General features: G+C 42.3%; 2 protein-coding genes, 1 long non-coding RNA gene and 1 pseudogene across 4 annotated transcripts; 2 read left to right on the top strand and 2 right to left on the bottom strand.

The window, feature by feature from the left end:
• Positions 1-138: 138 nt before the first annotated feature.
• Positions 139-6,850, bottom strand: LOC118368301 (uncharacterized). The gene is made up of 3 exons (XR_004822295.1): positions 6,766-6,850; positions 4,967-5,020; positions 139-1,052 (listed from the first exon to the last, which is right to left on the bottom strand). It is a non-coding gene; the product is annotated as an uncharacterized LOC118368301 (long non-coding RNA).
• A 68-nt stretch (positions 6,851-6,918) lies between these two features.
• On the bottom strand, positions 6,919-11,597 carry LOC127915498 (serine/threonine-protein kinase Nek9-like; annotated as a pseudogene).
• Positions 11,598-17,593: 5,996 nt separating this feature from the next.
• Positions 17,594-19,657, top strand: LOC118368298 (C-type lectin domain family 4 member G-like). 2 transcript variants are annotated; one of them, XM_035752296.2, is made up of 6 exons: positions 17,594-17,760; positions 18,098-18,214; positions 18,404-18,667; positions 18,752-18,915; positions 19,128-19,267; positions 19,398-19,657. In XM_035752296.2, the coding sequence occupies exons 1-6, from the start codon at positions 17,604-17,606 to the stop codon at positions 19,411-19,413; spliced, it is 858 nt and encodes a 285-aa protein (XP_035608189.1). In that variant the 5' UTR covers positions 17,594-17,603; the 3' UTR covers positions 19,414-19,657. The 2 variants fall into 2 exon arrangements, with proteins under 2 accessions (XP_035608189.1, XP_035608188.1); XM_035752295.2 differs by having other exon boundaries at positions 19,387-19,657.
• Positions 19,658-19,822: 165 nt separating this feature from the next.
• On the top strand, positions 19,823-22,175 carry LOC118368299 (C-type lectin domain family 4 member K-like). The gene is made up of 6 exons (XM_035752297.2): positions 19,823-20,013; positions 20,197-20,313; positions 20,415-20,678; positions 20,900-21,063; positions 21,555-21,694; positions 21,890-22,175. The coding sequence occupies exons 1-6, from the start codon at positions 19,887-19,889 to the stop codon at positions 22,071-22,073; spliced, it is 996 nt and encodes a 331-aa protein (XP_035608190.1). The 5' UTR covers positions 19,823-19,886; the 3' UTR covers positions 22,074-22,175.
• Positions 22,176-22,721: the final 546 nt, after the last annotated feature.

Genomic DNA, 22,721 nt, shown 5'->3' with positions numbered 1-22,721 from the left:
ACACACACTTACTGTACACACACCACACAGAGTAAACAAATATACAATGTGAATATTATACTTTTCACATAGTGTCAAAAGGATGAATCAATACTCAAAAACAGGATGAACACAAAGACAATATAAACCTGAAAAAGAAACATTTGAGAAAACATTTAATAGAAAAAAACAAATAAAAAATAAAAATAAAAAATATTACCATTAACTTTACGAAAACAAGCTTTTCTACATTCTGGGAAGAGAACTGTACTGATGACATCACCTTTTACAGAAGGAAGATTAACCATAAAATGACAATTTACTCCACTTAAATACTAGTTAAAACAAATTCAAGGTTATCATCTTAAGGCAATAAAAATAAATGAATGTCTATATTGTATCAGTAGTTTGAGTTATGTAAAAGTGAACCTCATACACCATTTTTTCAAGATACAGAATAGCAAGCTGATCATCATGAAATACACAAGATTGTAAATACTTAAATGTTAACACTAAATACTTCTTTGGTAAATTAGATGTAAGAGGGACAATATTTGGTATACCTTTGGCTATTTGAAATAGTATTTAGGCGTTTAGTTTTACAGCATCACATATGAAGAACAGGGCTCAGGGCTTTCAAAATTAAATTAACAAAAAACAAGTACTTGAAATTCACATTGGAACATACTTTTGTGTGTATATATAGTGTATGTGTACACCCCTTCAAATGAGTGGATTTGGCTATTTCAGCTACACCCAGTGCTGACAGGTGTGTGTATAAAGTGTGCAAAGTTGTCATTAAGGCAAAGGGTGGCTACTTTGGAGAATCTCAAATATAATACTATTTTTTAATACTACTCACCGCAACTCATTTGCATATAGGATAGGACAGGTTTTGCTCACGGATTTGCCCCAGCAGATCTGTCCCCATCATGGTTTGAGGCTCCTCCCTGTCCTGCCACAGGCCTGTGATCGGATTGGTGGTTGCTGTTCTTTTCAGTTCCTGCTTTGCGCAGGGTCAGATGGTTGATTGCTGATCAGAGTCTCTCATTCTCTTTGAGCTGGTCACTGAACTGTTATGAAAGAGAACTCTTGATAAAACTCGTCTGCATAGAAATGGAGTTAATCAGTCTAGCATAGGGACTCGAGTCAGTGTTACTACACAACTTTGCCTACAGGGATCACTACAGGTGCTGGGTTGAATAAAGAGAACATACAGAAACAAAATCAATGAATGTTACATTTATATCTAAGCCAGTGGAGGCTGCTGAGGGGAGGACGGCTCATAATAATGGCTGGAACGGAGTCAATGGAATGGCATACAACAATACCATTGGCATCAAACACATGGAGACCACGTGTTTGATACCATTCCAGCAATTCCACTCTAGCCATTACCAAGAGCCCGTTCCCCAATTAAGGTGCCACCAGCCTCCTGTGACCTAGGCCTATTGGCTACATTGAGGTTCTATCAGGCATTAGTGCGTAAGCCTAAGCTTTATGTGCGCCAAATAGCCTGCACACTGATCGCCAAAAGCTTTTGGGAATGGGCAGAAAAAGTTAATGTCTATCCACTGAGAGAAAAAGGCCAATGTCAGAGTTTAATTCAATAAGAGAAGCTGTGAAATGGTATTGAAAATAAATAGAAGGGAGGGGCCAGAAAAGTTGTTTGGGAAAGATTTGGTGAAGTGGTAAAATACTTATTGTTTTCTATTGTGTTATTGACTTGTTTATTCCATGTGTAACTGTGTTGTTTGTGTCGCACTGCTTTGCTTTATCTTGGCCAGGTCGCAGCTGTAAATGAGACCTTGTTCTCAACTCGCTTACTTGGTTAAATAAAGGTGAAATATATATATTTTAAAAAGACAATGATAGCATTTTTTATGTGATGATTGTGAGGTGCTACACAAATTAGACAGTCACAAGACGGGACTTCAAATAAGCCTATAGCACGTCAAGGGAACTGTAGCCTACTGTTCAAATGGGTTAGATGCAAACTGACTGTAGGTCTGTAACCACAGTTTTAATATTTCTTGCAGCAAATTGACACACCAAATGTACATTGACTCGACAACTGGAGTGGAGAAATAGGATGTATTTCATAATCTTGAAGGTGTCATCATCTTGAATGTGAATGTGCAGTTAGCACCTCTACAGATGGTATCTATCTCTATCAGAATCATACAAGCTGATTGTATTTCCACCACATAAAAGACGCATCCAAGCCAAACTGAAATCTGATCAGAAACATGTTTGGTTTGCTCTGCAAAAGAAGCAGAGATGACAGAGACAATGAGACCCATGTCAACTAGATTGAAGCCTTCCTTCTACCATTTATGACATTATTCTGGTGAGCAAGGGTTTATTTAGTGTTCTAGGGCAACGTATAATGACAGAAGAGAAGCTGCACGCATCTAATTATAGACAAGTTGACTAACAAATAGCCTACTAAAATGTCAGAAATGATAAGAAACATAAATTACGCAAAAAACAATCCCCCTGTCAAAAAATGTTCTACCTTCTGACTGTAGCCTACGGCACATTTTTTATATTTGTGGGTTAGGGTCAAGTGTGGGGACTCAGATTTTCACTTAATCATATATACAAAAATGATTTGCAATTGTGAGCAGGGGCAGGTGAAAAAACAACTGACCCAGGTACCACTAGTCTATAGTGAGTAATGTTTACCTGCTTCTGTAACAACTGACCCGGGTACCACTAGTCTATAGTGAGTAATGCTTACCTGCTTCTGTAACAACTGACCCGGGTACCACTAGTCTATAGTGAGTAATGCTTACCTGCTTCTGTAACAACTGACCCGGGTACCACTAGTCTATAGTGAGAAATGTTTACCTGCTTCTGTAACAACTGACCCGGGTACCACTAGTCTATAGTGAGTAATGTTTACCTGCTTCTGTAACAACTAACCCGGGTACCACTAGTCTATAGTGATTAATGCTTACCTGCTTCTGTAACAACTGACCCGGGTACCACTAGTCTATAGTGAGTAATGCTTACCTGCTTCTGTAACAACTGACGCGGGTACCACTAGTCTATAGTGAGTAATGCTTACCTGCTTCTGTAACAACTGACGCGGGTACCACTAGTCTATAGTGAGTAATGCTTACCTGCTTCTGTAACAACTGACCCGGGTACCACTAGTCTATAGTGAGAAATGCTTACCTGCTTCTGTAACAACTGACCCGGGTACCACTAGTCTATAGTGAGTAATGTTTACCTGCTTCTGTAACAACTGACCCGGGTACCACTAGTCTATAGTGAGAAATGCTTACCTGCTTCTGTAACAACTGACCCGGGTACCACTAGTCTATAGTGAGTAATGCTTACCTGCTTCTGTAACAACTGACCCGGGTACCACTAGTCTATAGTGAGTAATGTTTACCTGCTTCTGTAACAACTGAACCGGGTACCACTAGTCTATAGTGAGTAATGCTTACCTGCTTCTGTAACAACTGACCCGGGTACCACTAGTCTATAGTGAGTAATGCTTACCTGCTTCTGTAACAACTGACCCGGGTACCACTAGTCTATAGTGAGTAATGCTTACCTGCTTCTGTAACAACTGACCCGGGTACCACTAGTCTATAGTGAGAAATGCTTACCTGCTTCTGTAACAACTGACCCGGGTACCACTAGATTCCAAGAACACAGGATGAGATGTTACTATCCTTTGTGCAAGCACTTCCAAGAGTTAATGAACAGTGAGCGTGGTGAAATTTGGGGAGCGCATCGTCAGTAGTGTACCTTTGGTTCCTAGGGTGTTTCGGCCTTTCACACTATACACCCTCCCCAAAGGCGGCCAGCGACAGGGTGATCAATCCTACGCTTGCGTCCCATTCCCAATTAGTTATAGGAGTTGCCTTGTTGTTGATAGCCAACATCCCATGGGACTATGCATGGCAGGGGCGTCCTCCTCCCTGAGTCAAGCATTGTTGACCGCATACCTCCTGGCCCTCTCACTTCGGGGCCCAGCTGGGGTCTTTCCTCTTCATCCAGAGCCACTGACTGCTGCCTTCTGCCGCCTCTGATACAGCTTTGATTGCCGAACGCTGGCTCTGGCCCTTAATTCCCAGGTCTCTAAGCAGTCTGGTTGTAGATGTTGCCACAAAACCTCTGCAGCCCACCTCCACTGGTCGGACTTCTGTGTTCCAGCCATGATGCCGTGCTTCGGCAGCTAGATCAGCATAGCGCAGATGTTTTCGCTCATAAGCCTCATCTACTGAGTTTTCCCAGGGTACTGTGAGCTCAATGATGAAGACCTTATTGAGTGAATGGGACCAGAGCACCATGTCAGGTCTTAGGGTGGTAGTTGCGATCTCCGGAGGAAACACAAGTTGCCGGCCAATGTCAGCTAGCATTTTCCAGTCGCGGGCCAAGCGCAGCTGGTCTCGCTCTAATGGTGTAGAGCCGCTCTTCGGTGGTTTAGCCCCTTCGCGGACAAAGTTTGTCCGTAAGGAGTGTGATGCTGCTGTGGGTGGTAGGGAGTTGGTGGCAGCTGGCTTGTCCTCCAGGGCAGACGCAAGGTTTTTAAGGACTTGGTTGTGACGCCAAGTGTAGCGTCCTTGGGCGAGGCTTGTTTTACAGCCTGTGAGAATGTGCCTGAGGTTGGCTGGCATGGAACAGAGGGCACAGTCCGGATCTTCACCATACCATTGGTGAAGATTAACTAGTCTATAGTGAGTAATGTTTACCTGCTTCTGTAACAACTGACCCGGGTACCACTAGTCTATAGTGAGAAATGCTTACCTGCTTCTGTAACAACTGACCCGGGTACCACTAGTCTATAGGGAGAAATGCTTACCTGCTTCTGTAATAACTGACCCTGGTACCACTACTCTATAGTGAGTAATGTTTACCTGCTTCTGTAACAACTGACCCGGGTACCACTAGTCTATAGTGAGAAATGCTTACCTGCTTCTGTAACAACTGACCCGGGTACCACTAGTCTATAGTGAGTAATGTTTACCTGCTTCTGTAACAACTGGATCGGTGCCTCTTCGTGATTGACTGTCTCTCGAAACTGTAAAATAAAATGGCAACAACTACAGAGAAACACAGAACAAACAAGCAACTGCACCAGAATACTGTCTCAACTAGCCTTGTGCTGTAACAATGTGTGTAAGGGCTTATCTTGCACATACAGTGCCTTGCGAAAGTATTCGGCCCCCTTGAACTTTGCGACCTTTTGCCACATTTCAGGCTTCAAACATAAAGATATAAAACTGTATTTTTTGTGAAGAATCAACAACAAGTGGGACACAATAATGAAGTTTCCAAACATTTATTGGATATTTCAAACTTTTTTAACAAATCAAAAACTGAAAAATTGGGCGTGCAAAATGATTCAGCCCCTTTACTTTCAGTGCAGCAAACTCTCTCCAGAAGTTCAGTGAGGATCTCTGAATGATCCAATGTTGACCTAAATGACTAATGATGATAAATACAATCCACCTGTGTGTAATCAAGTCTCCGTATAAATGCACCTGCACTGTGATAGTCTCAGAGGTCCGTTAAAAGCGCAGAGAGCATCATGAAGAACAAGGAACACACCAGGCAGGTCCGAGATACTGTTGTGAAGAAGTTTAAAGCCGGATTTGGATACAAAAAGATTTCCCAAGCTTTAAACATCCCAAGGAGCACTGTGCAAGCGATAATATTGAAATGGAAGGAGTATCAGACCACTGCAAATCTACCAAGACCTGGCCATCCCTCTAAACTTTCAGCTCATACAAGGAGAAGACTGATCAGAGATGCAGCCAAGAGGCCCATGATCACTCTGGATGAACTGCAGAGATCTACAGCTGAGGTGGGACACTCTGTCCATAGGACAACAATCAGTCGTATATTGCACAAATCTGGCCTTTATGGAAGAGTGGCAAGAAGAAAGCCATTTCTTAAAGATATCCATAAAAAGTGTTGTTTAAAGTTTGCCACAAGCCACCTGGGAGACACACCAAACATGTGGGAGAAGGTGCTCTGGTCAGATGAAACCAAAATTGAACTTTTTGGCAACAATGCAAAATGTTATGTTTGGCGTAAAAGCAACACAGCCCATCACCCTGAACACACCATCCCCACTGTCAAACATGGTGGTGGCAGCATCATGGTTTGGGCCTGCTTTTCTTCAGCAGGGACAGGGAAGATGGTTAAAATTGATGGGAAGATGGATGGAGCCAAATACAGGACCATTCTGGAAGAAAACCTGATGGAGTCTGCAAAAGACCTGAGACTGGGACGGAGATTTGTCTGCCAACAAGACAATGATCCAAAACATAAAGCAAAATCTACAATGGAATGGTTCAAAAATAAACATATCCAGGTGTTAGAATGGCCAAGTCAAAGTCCAGACCTGAATACAATCGAGAATCTGTGGAAAGAACTGAAAACTGCTGTTCACAAATGCTCTCCATCCAACTTCACTGAGCTCGAGCTGTTTTGCAAGGAGGAATGGGAAAAAATTTCAGCCTCTCAATGTGCAAAACTGATAGAGACATACCCCAAGCGACTTACAGCTGTAATCGCAGCAAAAGGTGGCGCTACAAAGTTAAGGGGGCTGAATCATTTTGCACGCCCAATTTTTCAGTTTTTGATTTGTTAAAAAAGTTTGAAATATCCAATAAATGTCGTTCCACTTCATGATTGTGTCCCACTTTTTGTTGATTCTTCACAAAAAAAAACAGTTTTATATCTTTATGTTTGAAGCCTGAAATGTGGCAAAAGGTCGCAAAGTTCAAGGGGGCCGAATACTTTCGCAAGGCACTGTACCTCTGCTACCTCATTACTTGCTCTGGAGCAAGTTGGTGCCTCCCCTTCTACAGGCTCCTGCCTCCTCCAACCCGTTGACCCCTTCACAGCCCATACGAGCGGTCTAAAGAAATAACACTTGGTTAGGTTGAGATATTAGCACTGGGGATGTAGTCAGGTGCGTTTGTCGGCAGCAGCCTTCACCTCCTGCAGGTCATCATAGAGCAGTGTGACGCTCTGAGATAGAAGGAGCCAGTGGGCCAGGTATTCAGCCTCTGGAATCGGGATGAACTCTGCATCCTGTAGTTCCTGTTAGGGGGGGACACCAACATTCAGTGGCCATAACCCTCTTTGTTCAGGCTTTTATTATGCTTGTTGTTTTGAGTACAAACATGGCGCAGCCATACGGGGCAAGAGCTGTCGTAAGTCTGGTTCGTCAAAGACGTTATGGAGGTCTTAATGTGTCGCTCGTCTGTGTCATCCTCCTTAGTGCCCCCCCAATCACCCTTCATGTAGCCCTGGCTCACTCTCCAGATCCACAGTGGAGGTAGAGGCCTGGCCCAGGCCTTAGTGTGAACTGACAAACACCAGGACACACCATGTGGTCAGTACAGTACCACACTGGTATAAAACTATTGACCTGTTCAGATTGTGAATGTAATGATGAAGTAACCAGAGAGACCATGGCCATCTTACTTACCACTGACAATTAAAAGTCCACTGCTGTTTGAGCAGATAGTTTTAGAGTTGAGAACCTTTTCTGTAAACAGGGAACATAATCAATCTCAACTGTATTTTTCAATAAATTATTAGCTGGTGTTAGAACAGAAGTTAGTGGCTAACCCATGATGAGAATGGTGTGCCAGCCGTGACAGGAGTGGTATGGCACATGGTGGAGGGAGCCTAAAATGGGTTGTGGTAAAGCATTCCCAGGCATCCGTTTCCTGCTTTTCCCCAGGCAAAGATCTGACTGTCTGAAAGGATAAGAGATTAGCCAATATCCTTCTAGAACCTAAACAGGGAATCTACAGGTAATCCATTAGATTGAGTCCTACTTTTGTAGCTCAGAGCAGAGGACTCCCTGCTAACAGAATAAAGCAAAGAAAAAAAACAAGCACCACAACTCTAAGCTGCATACACACATTAAACAGCATATTCAACAACATGCTGCAACAGAGAATGTTGAAGTTTAGTTGTTTTTCTGACCCTCTGTGGCTGCGATGGTGTCCGCAGGACACTTTGTTGACCACCTCCCCTCCCCAAAAGACCCCAACAAGAGCTGGATGCCCTGGTGCTTCTTGAAGTCCTTCACACCAAGCTGAGTTCAGTCAGAACCATGTCTTGATATAAAATTCTACATACTTTCAATTGGGGGATCAGAAAAAAAGAGCAGAGTCTGGTAGCTGTACAGTTGATGGCACCAGTGTGGGTCTTCCCAGCAGAAATTACTTGCATCTTATACCTGGACAGCTGCTTGACCAAAGTGAGTGTAATGGTGTATGGTATCCTCTGGTAGGCCTGATATTGAAGGAAGAAAACTTAAATCTCCACCATTAATTGCATTATTCCTTATTTTAAAGCAATGAGAAGAGGCTGTGAGTGGATCCTAGTATGTTGAATGTGATGCTGTACCTCTCCAGGAAGGTTTAAGGTTGATTGTTGTTCCCACAGGCCAGGACTTTGCCAGAAGGTTCCATCAAGGCCACAGATGAGATACTGGCTCATTTGGGAATCTCCACCTGTGAACGTCAGACGTTACACAACATTATGCTTCCTATCGATTTAAATGGTGCATTCAAACACATTTTCATTAATTTGTCTGGATGATGAAATTGAGACGTCATTGCCCCTTTCCCCATGAGCAGAATTAAATGATATGTTCAAGCTCTCTGCTGGAAACTAGAGGATCTTACTTGCATGAGGGAGTTAAAGTCATCCTCACAGTCCTGGCCAAGACTGAGGAAAAGGCCAACTTCATAAATGAATTATGTCCCTCATCATAGCTCCATCTACTGGCAAGATAAGGTGGGACAACGGATATGGAGCTTGAGGGAGGCATGGTGGTAGACATACAGTACTACTGTGTAGCTCAGTATACGCTGTTCTGGTACATACCGGGCTCTCCACAGCCCCAGGAGTAGATGTCTCCCCTGTGGGTCAGCACCACCACATGGTTGTCTGCACAGGACACCTTGCCTGACAGGCCACACCTCAAAGAATTCCAACAGCACAGGCTCTAGCACCTACATGCCCTGCTCGTTCTCCACTCCAATACAGCCATAGCAGTCAGAACCAAACATGTACATCAGGTCCTCCTCTGAAACGAAACAGCATGTTGTCAAACTAGACCAAATCTGTCTGAATTGTATCGGTGTTGTAAAAAGACAGAAACCGAGCCCTCCCACTGTAAACATCCTATTCTACTGGAGTAGTGCTCCACACAGACAGACCAGTGACACAGGCAGTGAAATCAGCTCCACAAGCGACCTGACGGATGGCCTTTCCCTGCAGCCTCTCAACCTTGTGTGGCTGCTGGCACGAGGTCTGGGCCCCATGGCCCAGCTGGCCCACCATCTTGGACACAAATGAAACCACGACATCAAGAGCACATGCTTAATCAACAAAAACAACTTTAAAGTGCTCAAAATGTTTTTTCTGCCTTGGACTTATAGGAACATGGTACTCACAGCCCAAGTGTGCAGCTATTTCTCCACGGTAACCACAGCAAAGTGGGTCTCCCCTGCACACACATGCTGACCACTGCTTTCACCTTTTAACACATCTGCCACGCTGATCCTCAACACTGGAGCTCCCCAGGGGTGCGTGCTCAGTCCCCTCCTGTACTCCCTGTTCACCCATGACTGCATGGCCAGGCACGACTCCAGCACCATCATTACATTTGCAGACAGTGATAACCGACAACGACGAGACCTAGCCGGGTGGTGCCAGAATAACAACCTATCCCGCAACATAACAAAGATGAAGGAGATGATTGTGGACTACAGGAAAAGGAGGACCCGAGCACATCCCCATTCTCATCGACGGGGCTGTAGTGGAGCATGTTAGGAGCTTCAAGTTCCTTGGTGTCCACATCACCAACAAACTAGAATGGTCCAAACACACCAAGACAGTCGTGAAGAGGGCACGACAAAGCCTATTCCCCCTTAGGAAACTAAAAAGATTTAGCATGTGTCCTGAGATCCTCAAAATGTTCTACAGTTGCAACTGGTGGTTGCATCACTGCCTGGTACGGCAATTGCTCGGGCTCTGACCGCAAGGCACTACAGAGGATAGTGCGTACAGCCCAGTACATCACTGGGGCTAAGCTGCCTGCCATCCAGGACCTCTAAACCAGGCGGTGCCAGAGGAAGGCCCTAACAACTGTCAAAGACCCCAGCCACCCCAGTCATAAATTGTTCTCTGCTACCGCATGGCAAGCGATACCAGAGTGCCAAGTCTAGGACAAAAAGGCTTCTCAACAGTTTTTACCCCCAAGCCATAAGACTCCTGAACAGGTAATCAAATGGCTACCCGGACTATTTGCATTGTGTGCCCCCCCAACCCCTCTTTTTACGCTACTGCTACTCTGTTTATAATATATGCATTATATGTATTATGTCATACAGTATACTCTAGCTATCCATACGGGCCGTCAGACACATGGCACTGCTCGGTTACAATTAGCTATACACTCGCTGATACCATTTTTCACACCTGCCTCCAAACAGAAGTCATGTCCCTGTGGCAGAGTGAAGAGCCATGGATGGAGCAGACTACAAATACAGCAGGCTTATGCCCACAAAGGGACAGAACAACCACACTGCACTCTGGACTTGATTTGGTTTGAGTATCCAGTCTGCCCACCAAATCTGTTCACTGAATGTAATCAGCTCTGCAGTAACTATAATGACTGTGTGTTAACTTCATTCAGCACTACGTAATTGAGATCTCCATGGTCAACATAACACCAGAAAAGCACAGCTTTCCAGGCTAATATTTACAATGTTATCACACAACTTTACAAGGTTTGTTTTAGTTAGGAAGATATTCAGCGTCTTGAAATCCCTTCAAGAGAAGAATAAAATAGGTCAGAAAAAAGAAAACTGTGACCAGACCTAATAATAAGGACTTTTGTATTCATAACCAACACAGCTTACATACAATACAAATAATCAAAGCAGCTCATAGCACAATTATTGAGAAAAGTTTGGACCCAACCCTGGAATTGACCTCTATAGGATACCAGCCTTATGAATGTGAGCCACTGCAGAGGTAACTTGGTACAGGTACCATATGACAACCAAGGGGAATTTAAGATGTTTTAGATATTAAAAACTGTCAGGGAAAATATGAAGTTGAATGTTCACAATTGTTCTTATCTAGAACAAAGTCAGAGCCATTGTGTGTCTGTAGGTACAATACACCCTTACATCATGTTGTGTTTCACTTTCATACCTCCTCAGTGAAGCGTTTCCCCTTCCCCTTCTGTTGGTTGATTTTATAAAATCAACCAACAGAAGGATTCAGGATTTCCTCCTGAAATTGAATAGATAGTGGTCCCTTTCAATTGCTACTGTAACTGCCAGAACATTACAATTGGGGCAATCATATTTCAGTTTAGCCAATATCATTATCCCGGCATACAAAGTATCACATTTAATCAGGACACATAATAACACAGCTTTAATATCCCATGTGTATTTCATACAAATACACCACATTCAAGTGATAAGATGAAGCCATATCTCACCATTACAATATTCAAGCTCAATGAGCAGGGTATCCTTGTCCATGAAATGTTTGAAGTAGGCTGTTGATGTTGTGCTGTAGGATGGAGAGGATGCTGATCTCATTTGTGATATCTTTATGCTCTTTATCTGAGAGGCAGTTCAAGTCCGCCTCCTTCCACACCACCAGAGAGTTGTCCTGTAGAGTGATTGACAGGGGACAGACAGAGAGAGGTCAGGATGAGATCAGAAACACTTTAACTTTGAAGGGTACAACAAATAACACCCCAAGAGACCTCAGGCAACAAGACTTCACTGCAATTACTTACTCAAAGTTCAAATATTAATGTAATTCATTTTCTTTTTTCCATTGTGCTTCTGCTATTATAAAATGTAATAGAGTAAGAATAAGATAATAATAACAAGATAAAATAGTGTATATCCCTAATAATGTACTATACATGATATAGGCTTTAATCAACCACACTGTTCTTTCAGCAAGTAAACAAAGGTTTGACATTTACAAAAGGTTGTTGTTTTCCTGCTGGGATCAAATAAATACAAACCATGCCCCTACACTATTACTCTTGAGCAACGTGACTAATAGCAGTTTTGTCAAACGGCTTGGGAATGTAATGGATCTTCAGCTCTCTCGCAAGCCTTTCTCACTGGGGTATGAAAACTAAAGTAGACTGGCCATCTCAAAGGCTAATGGCCAGGTTTGGTGGGAGACTCGCTCAGCATGCAGGAAAAGCTATTGTAGATCACTAATAAAACAGGCCTAATAGGTCAGTACATTTTTTATGCATTTTGCTCTGACAGAACAAAGGTGTGTGCGTGTGTGAATGATAGAAATAGTGCTTGACCTGCTTACCTCTGTCTGCTTCGCCAAATGCCCCTTTTCCAAGGATCCAGATTGTAATGTAATGTAACTTCTCTTCCTTGCCGCTGTATTCTGACGTCGATCGCCCACTGGCGAAAGATTCACTGACAGAATATGAATTTAGTGAGGCAAAATGCCTTTCATAGTCTTCCAGTGACATTTTGAGTATAATAAGCGGAACACAACTGTAGGCCTAATAATTGCAAACTATTTACAAATCAATTGCGTAAACAAACTCCTATTAATTTAAAATAACATTTTGGGAGGAGTAGAATGTACAGAGAACTGCTATACATTGTATCAGTAAAAGTGAGCATATGTAATGAATACTCAAGGACAAAAAGGTGTATATTCACGAGTAGGGCGCGGCAGGTATTTATTTTGCATTCGCAGAATGCAGGAATCGTGGTCACAGGCAGGCAAAGGTCATCCGAAAGGATGCAAGTTCAAATCCCCGAGCTAACAAGGTACAAATCTGTCGTTCTGCCCCTGAACAAGGCAGTTAACCCACTGTTCCTAGGCCGTCATTGAAAATAAGAATTTGTTCTTAACTGACTTGCCTAGTTAAATAAAGGTCAAATAAAAAATACACAGGTAGGCAAACACTAAGTGAATCAAAACTAGGACTGAAGGCTATACCTGGTTTTCACAAACATGCTAGGAAAAGGCTTAGTAGAGTCAAAACGAACAATACCTCACAAAGTTATGAATGATCTGAACTAAATAAGGAGCTGATGAGACCAGGTGAGTAACTAACATAGGTGAAATCAATGAACAAAAATGAAAGACAGGACTACGTTCAAGAACACAATGAAATAGAACACAAGGTTGGCTAAGAAAATAAATACAGAACCTTACATCATCATAGTTACAACTGCTTCAAAAAAATTATCCCACAGCAATAGTGTGCAACAATGTTGTTGGTTTGCTAGTTACCAAGATACTTGCAAATATTTTGGCCTGGTCTTTCAAAACTTTTGGACGTTGTTAATGCACAGTAATACAATAACCATCTCCCCTGATCTCTGATAGTAATGTATACAGAAAATAAGATATCTACAGTTTAAACTCCCACTTTACTAAATTTACATTTTGGAAGCTGACAGTACTGCTCACTCGACTGTGCCACAGCACAAGGAGTCCATCTTTTTCATTTCTATGCATTCACTAAAGACCCGGAAACACTCAAGTTACTAGTGCTTAGATCTGAATGGTGGCGCAGCGCAAAGTCTGTGGGCAGAAGCAAACTTCATAAATCTTCATTTAGACTGTGTTTCTGTAGATCTCAGTGCGCATTAATACCCAACAAAATCTAACTGCACTGTGCAATTTACAGTAGCTATTACAGTGAAAGAATACCATGCTATTGTTTGAGAAGAGTGCACGGTTATGAAAATGTATTAATAAACCAATTAGACACATTTGGGCAGTCTTGATACAACATTTTGAACAGAAATACAATGATTCATTGGATCAGTCTAAAACTTTGCACATACACTGCTGCCATCTAGTGGCCAAAATCTAAATGCCTGGGGTGAAGCAATATATTATTTGCTTTCTCTTGCATTTCAAAGATGTTTTATTTTTTTATTTGACCTTTATTTAACTAGGCAAGTCAGTTAAGAACGGCCTAGGAACAATGGGTTAACTGCCTTGTTCAGGGCCAGAATGACAGATTTATACCTTGTCAGCTCGAGGATTCAATCTTGCAACCTTTCGGTCACGGGTGAGCTCACCATTTATCGAAATATTTGAGTAAAACACTTTCTAGAAATCGAAAGTAATCCGACGATGGGTAGTTTTTGCACGCAGCCATGCTTTATTTTCTCACAGAAACCAAAGATAATAAGAGAAGACAAGATGAGTTTGGTCTGTTTATGCATGTTGAAGGGGGTGTGTCATCTACAATTTTTCACATTCCACCATTCAATTCCGGAAGTTCTCAAAAAAATGAGTGGACCCTTACTCACCACATTTTGTTATAACATCTTAGGACGTAAACCATACAAAAACAACACAAGAGAATATGGAACACAAAGCTTTTACTATCTCATCCTGGAATATACAAGGTCTGAGGTCATCTGCCTTTGGCCTAAAGAGCAGGAACACAGACTTCATCAAAGAAATTGGAAATACAGACATTGTCATCCTACAAGAAACATGGTTTAAAGAAGACGGACCCACTGGTTGCCATCTAGGCTACAGAGAACTGGCAGTCCCATCCACCAAACTACCAGGTGTGAAACAGGGAAGAGAATCAGGTGGTATGCTAATTTGGTATAAAGCAGACCTAACCCACTCTATTAAATTTGTCAAAACAGGAACATTTTACATCTGGCTAGAAATGAATAAGGAAATTATCTCAACAGAGACAAATGGCCTCATGTGTGCTACTTATATCCCCCCACTAGAATCCCCATACTTTAATGAAGACAGCTTCTCCATCCTAGAGGGGGAGATCAAAAATTTCCAGGCCCGGGGACATGTACTAGTCTGTGGCAACCTAAATGCCAGAACTGGACAAGAACCTGACACCCTTAGCACGCAGGGGGACAAACACCTACCTGGAGGGGACAGCCTTCACTCCCCCATATGCCCAAATATTTATTTATTTTTATTTAACTGGGTAGGCGAGTTGAGAACAAGTTCTCCTTTACAACTGCGGCCTGGACAAGATAAAGCAAAGCAGTGCGACAAAAACAAAAACACAGAGTTACAAATGGGAATAAACAAACATACAGTCAATAACACAAAATAAATTAAAAATAGAAAATCTATGTACAGTGTGTACAAATGTAGAAGAGTAGGGAGGTAGGCAATAAATAGGCCCTAGAGGCGAAAATAATTACAATTTAGCATTAATACTGGAGCGATAGATGTGCAGATGATGATGTGCAAGTATAGATACGAGGGTGCAAAAAAGCAAGAGGATAAGTAATAATATGTGTATGAGGTAGTCGGGTGTGATATTTACAGATTGGCTGTGTACAGGTACAGTGAACTGTAAGCTTCTCAGACAGCTTATGCTTAAAGTTAGAGGGAGATATACATAAGACTCCAGCTTCAGAGACTTTTGCAATTCGTTCCAGTCATTGACAGCAGAGAACTGGGAGGAAAGGCGGCCAAAGTAAGTGTTGGCTTTGGGGATGACCAACTATGACAACATAACCAACAAAAAAGGGTCACAACTCCTGCAGCTCTGTCGCACGCTGTGTATGTACAGAGTCAAAGTCCTGGACTTTCTGACGGGCCGCCCCCAGGTGGTGAAGGTAGGAAACAACATCATCACTTCGCTGAAACCTCAACACTGGGGCCCCACAAGGGTGTGTGCTCAGCCCCCTCATGTACTCCCTGTTCACCCACGACTGCGTGGCCATGCACGCCTCCAACTCAATCATCACGTTTGCAGACGATACAACAGTAGTGGGCTTGATTACCAACAACGATGAGACAGCCTACAGGGAGGAGGTGAGGGTACTCTGAGTGTGGTGTTAGGAAAACAACCTCTCACTCAACATCAACAAAACAAAGGAGATGATAGTGGACTTCAGGAAACAGCAGAGGGAGCACCCCCTTATCTACATTGAAGGGATAGCAGTGGAGAAGGTGGAAAGTTTTAAGTTCCTCGGTGTACACATCACGGACAAACTGAAATTGTCCACCCACACAGAAAGTGTGGTGAAGAAGGCGCAACAGCGCCTCTTCAACCTTAAGAGGCTGAAGAAATTCGGCTTGTCACCCAAAACCCTGACAAACTTTTACAGATGCACAATTGAGAGCATCCTGTCGGACTGTATCACAGCCTGGTACGGCAACTGCACCACCCTCAACCGCAAGGCTCTCCAGAGGATGGTGCAGTCTGCACAACGCATCACCGGGAACAAACTACCTGCCCTCCATGACACGTACAGCACCCAATGTCACAGAAAGGCCAAAAAGATCATCAAGGACATAAACCACCTGAGCCACTGGCTGTTCACACCACTACCATCCAGAAGGCGAGGTCAGTACAGCTACATCAAAGCTGGGGCCGAGAGATTGAAAAACAGCTTCTATCTCAAGGCCATCAGACTGCTAAACAGCAATCCCTAACTCAGAGAGGCTGCTGCCTACATTGAGACCCAATCACTGGCCACTTAAATAAATGGATCACTAGTCACTTTATACAATACACTCTAAATAATGCCACTTGAATAATGTTGCCATACGTGTATCTTGCATTACTCATATCACATGTATATACTATATTTTATACCATCTATTGCACCTTGCCTATGCCGCTCGGCCATCACTCATCCATATACTTACATGTACATATTTTAATTCACCCCTTTAGATATGTGTGTATTAGGTAGTTGTTGGGGAATTATTAGATTGCCTGTTAGATATTATTGCACCGTCGGAACTAGAAGCACAAGCATTTCGCTTCACTCGCATTAACATCTGCTAACCATGTGTATGTGACAAATACAATGTGATTTGAATTGATTTCCCATACCGTACCTTTGAAGAGCCCCAAAAACTTTGGAGCACTAGTGGGTGCATGGTATTGTTGTTTCTGGCTCATTGACATATTTTGAGTCGTGCCTTGTAAGAGGCTATATTTTTTTGCACCCATTAATGAGAATGCTGTACTTATTTAACTCCAATGTGATTATAGTGCCTCATCAATTTAACATGTATAGGAGACAGATTGGAGAGGCAGCAAGTCTTAAACCTTAAATGGTTGAGCATTTTGCCATGTCCTTTTGGTCTGTTTTTCACTGTAGTCGCTGCCAGTTTGGAAGCCTTTGTTATGGCCTCTAGAAGTGCAAGTGATATAAAACACCAAATATTCATTCATATGCTTTAATGTTTGTAAACATTTTACCTAGCAGCTAACCTGCTTGCAACAATCCCTTGTAATTACAATAAAATACTGTGGAATACAAACCTCTCCCATCAATGGATTTCATTCATTTCGATTACGGTAGCATTGACTTTTTTTTACAGTATAATAATACAGTACGGTATTGTACTCTGTCACTACACAGTACTTGCTTTGATACTGTATTTATATTACAGTAGGTGTGTTTTAATATGAAAATTAGATTTTTACTTGCCACCGAGATGCCTGTAAGCTACTGTCAAAATCACGTAACCCCTTTCTACAATCACTGTATCTCTGAAGTCAATCCTGTCATTGCGCAAATAGACACGTCCACACACACACACACACAAACAAGCACACACTATATTGACACAGTCCAATGTTTGAACAAACTCCACAGAGAGATACGACCATCCCCACTGACTGGAACATTTTTAACAGGGAAGACAATTCAATGGAGAATTACGAGAAATATACCGAAAATGGGTTTGACACAGATCAAGCTCCCTTCTATCATAGCCAAGACCAGAAACCAGGTACCATAAACAAATACATTTTTCAAGTATAAAATAATAGGATTTAGATATTAAGTCAATGTGTTAACCTTTTTCTTCAGCGTAATGTGACTGTACATTTTTGTTTTAGTGTGTTTTTGAATTGGCTTTAGAAAAGCTCTTTGAGACAATGTGGTCTTTGACATTGCCCATCTCTAAAAGTGTAACCCTGATCCAGTTTGTGCAAATCATACCTTTTAGTAAGCTGTCTGGAATGTTTCACTGAAGTCGTTCAGTGAAAACATGACTATTTTGTGGACCGTCTATAACTTGTTTATAACCTCGACACTCTGATACTGACGGAAATGATCCCTTTCAGTATCTACATTCACCGTACGAGATGGGCCCAGTTTTCCACATTACCGATTGGTTACAATATGTTTGGGGCCACTTAGTGCTCTTCTACTGGTTGTTGCCATTGTCCTGGGAGTATACTGTGAGTATAACCATGTCAAAAGACAAGACTCAACACTAAGTATAGTAATCTCTCACTCTCGATATACATGTCAATGCAGCATGCATGTCCTGTTGTTTACATAGAAAAAAACGGAAAAATACTACTTTGTTTACGAAAAGTTTTTTTTCTTCTCCCTAGTGATATTGGGTTCCTCTTTGATCCCCACAGGTAATAAAGTCAGTGAGAGTCATCTTCCACTATATCAGAATTTGACACAGATCAGCAGTGAGCTGGAGCACTTCAGAGCCGTCCAAAACAATGTGATTCATGATAAAGAGGAGGCCCAGAGAAAGTTACACAGAGAGCTCACTAGCCTCCACCAACTAGAGATAGCATTACAGCAACAGACGACCAGCAACGATAACTTTCAGGCTCAGATTGAGAGCCTTCGCAAGGACAAGACGCAGCTGCAGTCCCAAATATCTTCGCTTGGTGAGATAACTTTTTGTAAGACAGCCAATTTAGGATTTGATCTACTGACTAGTCAAAAAACAAACATCCAATGTGTCTTTACAGAGGTAAGCTGTGGCCTATGTTTGCCAGGATGGGATCTGCTGAACTCAACATGTTACTACTTTGCCATTTCTGATGCCATTGAGTCTAGAAGCTGGGGAGAGGCCAGAAAAGACTGTTTAAGTTATGGAGCTGACCTGGTTGTGTTAGATAGCTGGGAGAAGCAGGTAAGGCATGGACCGGCAGTGCAGATCTTGTTCCTGTAACTGGGAGCGTGATGTTTATTATCATATTTTGTGTGACTCTAGGGGCATTGTATTGGGAAAGTGAGTACTTTTCCAAACTTGGCATTATTGATCATTTAACCAACCTAGTTCAACAGCTTGTTTGTGCATGACTCTCTCTCATTGTCTGTGTGTGTGTGTGTGTGTTTTCTCAGGACTTTATGAGTAAGGCGATACAAGCATTAAGATACAGTTCAATAGTCAGGTACGACACAGGGTTCTGGATTGGACTGAAGGAGGAAGAGGACACAGAGGGGAGCTGGACATGGCTGGATGGGACTAAACTGACTCAGGGGTAAGAGCTACACAAGTTATTGGAATTGGTTTGTTCAGTAGCTAGTGTTACCATTGTCTATTACTACTGTCTTATTACCTATTACATAGTCTAAAAATGAACCTTGACCTTTGTTCAAGGTACTGGGCAGATGGGGAGCCGAATGATTCTAAGAAAGACGAGGACTGTGCAGCCATTTACTCCAAAACCCATCCCAGGAAGACTTGGAATGATGCCCCATGTACACATGCACTGAAATGGATATGTGAAATGAAAGCAAAGGAAGCCCAGGAATTAAAGTTGTAATAATTTGTCTCATGAGTGTTGTCATATACAAAGACACTACATGTTAAATGAAAATGTATATAACAAAAGTAAATTAAATTAATATTGGGCAATTATAATACATCACTGGCTGTTTGAGGATCTTTCTGTCACACACACACACACACACACACACACACACACACACACACACACACAACAAACACTCCTCCCTCCACTCAAACCACCAATGGCTTCACAGTATTCACATGAAGCATTGACATAGGGCAACGACTAAACAAACCATCCACAGGCAGAGAGAATAAGTAAACAGTTGTTTTAGTTCAATATTGGCAGACAGCAGACAGACAAGTCAATGGAGAATTCTGACATATCAAAAAATGTGTTGAAAGGATTCAAGGGAACATATAATGAGCTGATATGTCAGGATGATTTCAGCACAGATGGACATCCTCTCCCTAACAGACAAGACCAACAACAAGGTACAGTGACCTTTTTCAGAAAATCAAGAGAATATCTCCTTTCCTATAAAATATCAATCCAGGAGCTTGGTGACAGATTGTAGATTTGAGAATATAATTCTGAATACAGGTATGTCACAAAAATCCTGTGGATTAACCCAAAGCTTATTGCGGTAATCCTTGATAAAATTGTCCCTTGTCCAGTGTCCATATTCATGGTGAGAGATGGGCAGAGTTTTCAATTCTATCGATTGGTTGCAGTGAGTCTGGGCATGCTCAGTGCTCTTCTACTGGTCGTTGACATTGGTCTGGGGGTCCAATGTGAGTAGTGTCCTTTATCATTTCACTCTGATTTAAATCATTAAATGAATCATTCTGTCCTCTTCCTCTAGTGATGTTAGGTCTCTCTTTGGTCCCCACAGACAGCAAAGTCAGTGAGAAGTACGGTCCACTATATCAGAACTTGACACATATCAGCAGTGAGCTGGAGCAACTCAGAGCCACCCACAGTAACATGATCCATGCCAAAGAGGAGGCCTTGACATTGTTGCAGAAAGAGCTCCAAAAGGTGTACAAAGCCAGCGGGCAGCTAGGGAGTGCCAAACACACTGGCATGGAGTTACAGAGGCAGGTTGAAAGCCTTCAGGGACAGACGGTGGCGTTGCAGTCCAGCGTCACTGAATTTGGTGAGACTTTTGGGACTCAGTCTTTTGTATGCTATGCAATATTGAATCTAGAAGAGACAATGATGAATGTATTATTGGTACATGTTCATAACTAAATAATTGCTTTGATAATATCCCACTCTGGAGATCTGAAACAGCAGTGCATGCTTATATGGGGGCCTTCATTTGTCACGTTACAACAAAAGCCATGTTTCAATGTTTTCCGTCTCATTTTATAACAGTGGAAAGCTGTGGCCGTTGTTTGCCAGGATGGAAATTGCTCAACTCGTTGTGTTACTACTTTCCCTTGTCGAACTCCATTCCTCTGAAAACATGGGACAGAAGCAGAGATAGCTGCATTAAAAAAGGAGCTGACCTGGCAATAATAAATAGTGAAGAGAAGCAGGTAAGTTATTTGGATATATTCCGTATTTCTCCAGATAGGCGCAGCGGTCTAAGACACTGCATCTCAGTGCAAGACGTGTCACTGCAGTACCTGGTTCGAATCCAGGCTGCGTCACATCCGGCTGTGATTGGTAGTCCCATAGGGCGGCGCACAATTGGCCCAGCATCGTCTGGGTTTGGCCGGGGTAGGCCATCATTGTAAATAAGCATTTGTTCTTAACTGACTTGCCTAGTTAAATGAAGGTTAAATATATATATTTTAAAATATGGTGTAACTTCCACAATGTGTTAAAGAAAATATACAGTACATACCAGGTTAGCATAGATTGAGTAGAACATTCTAGCATTCTCATCAGTTCTATGGAATGTCTCTCTAAGTGGAATTATGTTAATGTCCCACTCCATGGAATAGACCCCTTTACATAGTAAAGGTTTGACACTCTCTCTCTCTCTCTCTCTGTATGTGTGGTGTGTGTGTGTGTGTCTGCTCAGGAGTTTATCAATAAGGCAATACAAGCATTACGATACAGCTCAGGATCCTGGCACCTAACAGGGTTCTGGATTGGACTGAAGGAGGAAGAGGATGAAGAGGGAACCTGGGCATGGCTTGATGGGACTAAACTGACTCAGGGGTAAGAGCTACACAAGTTATTGGAATTGGTTTGTTTAGTATCTAGTATTACCATTCACTATTACTACTGTCCTATTACCTATTAATTAATATCAGAGCCATGTAGACTCTGATTAACATAAATTTAACCTATCTGCTGTGGCATGGTATGGAGATATACAAATTGTATAAAAATGTACCTTGACCTTTGTTCAAGATACTGGGCAGATGGGGAGCCTAACGACGATATGAATAACGAGGACTGTGCAGCCATTTACTCCAAAAACCATCCCAAGGCGAGTTGGGATGCCATGAAGACTTGGAACGATGCCCCATGTAGATATGCACTGAAATGGATATGTGAAATGAAAGCAAAGGAAGCCCAGGAATTAAAGTTGTAATAATTTGTCTCATGAGTGTTGTCATATGCAAAGACACTACATGTTAAATTAAAATGTTTATAACAAAAGTAAATTAAATTAATTTTGGGCAATTATAATACATCACTGGCTGTTTGAGGATATTTCTGTCACACACACACACTCCTCCCTCCACTCAAACCACCAATGGCTTCACAGTATTCACATGAAGCATTGACATAGGGCAACGACTAAACAAATCATCCACAGGCAGAGAGAATGAGTAGACAGTTGTTTTAGTTCAATATTGTCAGACAGCAGACAGACAAGTCAATGGAGAATTCTGACATATCAGAAGATCTGTCTGATATTCAACCGGCGGAACTCGTGTAATACCCTCGTGCTCCTCATGCAAAGCGTGTAAATATCGGGGTGAGCACGTTACGGCGAGGATTCAAGGGAACATATAATGAGCTGATGTCAGGATGATTTCAGCACAGATGGACATCCTCTCCCTAACAGACAAGACCAACAACAAAAAATATATAAAATATATGCCATTTAGCAGACGCTTTTATCCAAAGCGACTTACAGTCATGTGTGCATACATTCTACGTATGGGTGGTCCCGGGGATCGAACCCACTACCCTGGCGTTACAAGCGCCATGCTCTACCAACTGAGCTACAGAA

The sequence above is a fragment of the Oncorhynchus keta genome, chromosome 35 (assembly GCF_023373465.1).
Source record: "Oncorhynchus keta strain PuntledgeMale-10-30-2019 chromosome 35, Oket_V2, whole genome shotgun sequence".
NCBI classification, from domain to species: domain Eukaryota; kingdom Metazoa; phylum Chordata; class Actinopteri; order Salmoniformes; family Salmonidae; genus Oncorhynchus; species Oncorhynchus keta.
This window is presented reverse-complemented; position numbering and strand designations above follow the sequence as displayed.

What these genes read in the sequence shown, in the direction of transcription:
- LOC118368299 (XM_035752297.2), top strand. Translation starts at nt 19,887, where the DNA reads ATGGAGAATTCTGACATATCAAAAAATGTGTTGAAAGGATTCAAGGGA. An exon ending in GTCCAGCGTCACTGAATTTG is followed by an intron (nt 20,679 to 20,899) that starts GTGAGACTTTTG and finishes ATTTTATAACAG; the next exon opens with TGGAAAGCTGTGGCCGTTGT. An exon ending in TAAATAGTGAAGAGAAGCAG is followed by an intron (nt 21,064 to 21,554) that starts GTAAGTTATTTG and finishes GTGTCTGCTCAG; the next exon opens with GAGTTTATCAATAAGGCAAT.
- LOC118368298 (XM_035752295.2), top strand. Translation starts at nt 17,604, where the DNA reads ATGTTTGAACAAACTCCACAGAGAGATACGACCATCCCCACTGACTGG. An exon ending in GTCCCAAATATCTTCGCTTG is followed by an intron (nt 18,668 to 18,751) that starts GTGAGATAACTT and finishes GTGTCTTTACAG; the next exon opens with AGGTAAGCTGTGGCCTATGT. An exon ending in TAGATAGCTGGGAGAAGCAG is followed by an intron (nt 18,916 to 19,127) that starts GTAAGGCATGGA and finishes GTGTTTTCTCAG; the next exon opens with GACTTTATGAGTAAGGCGAT.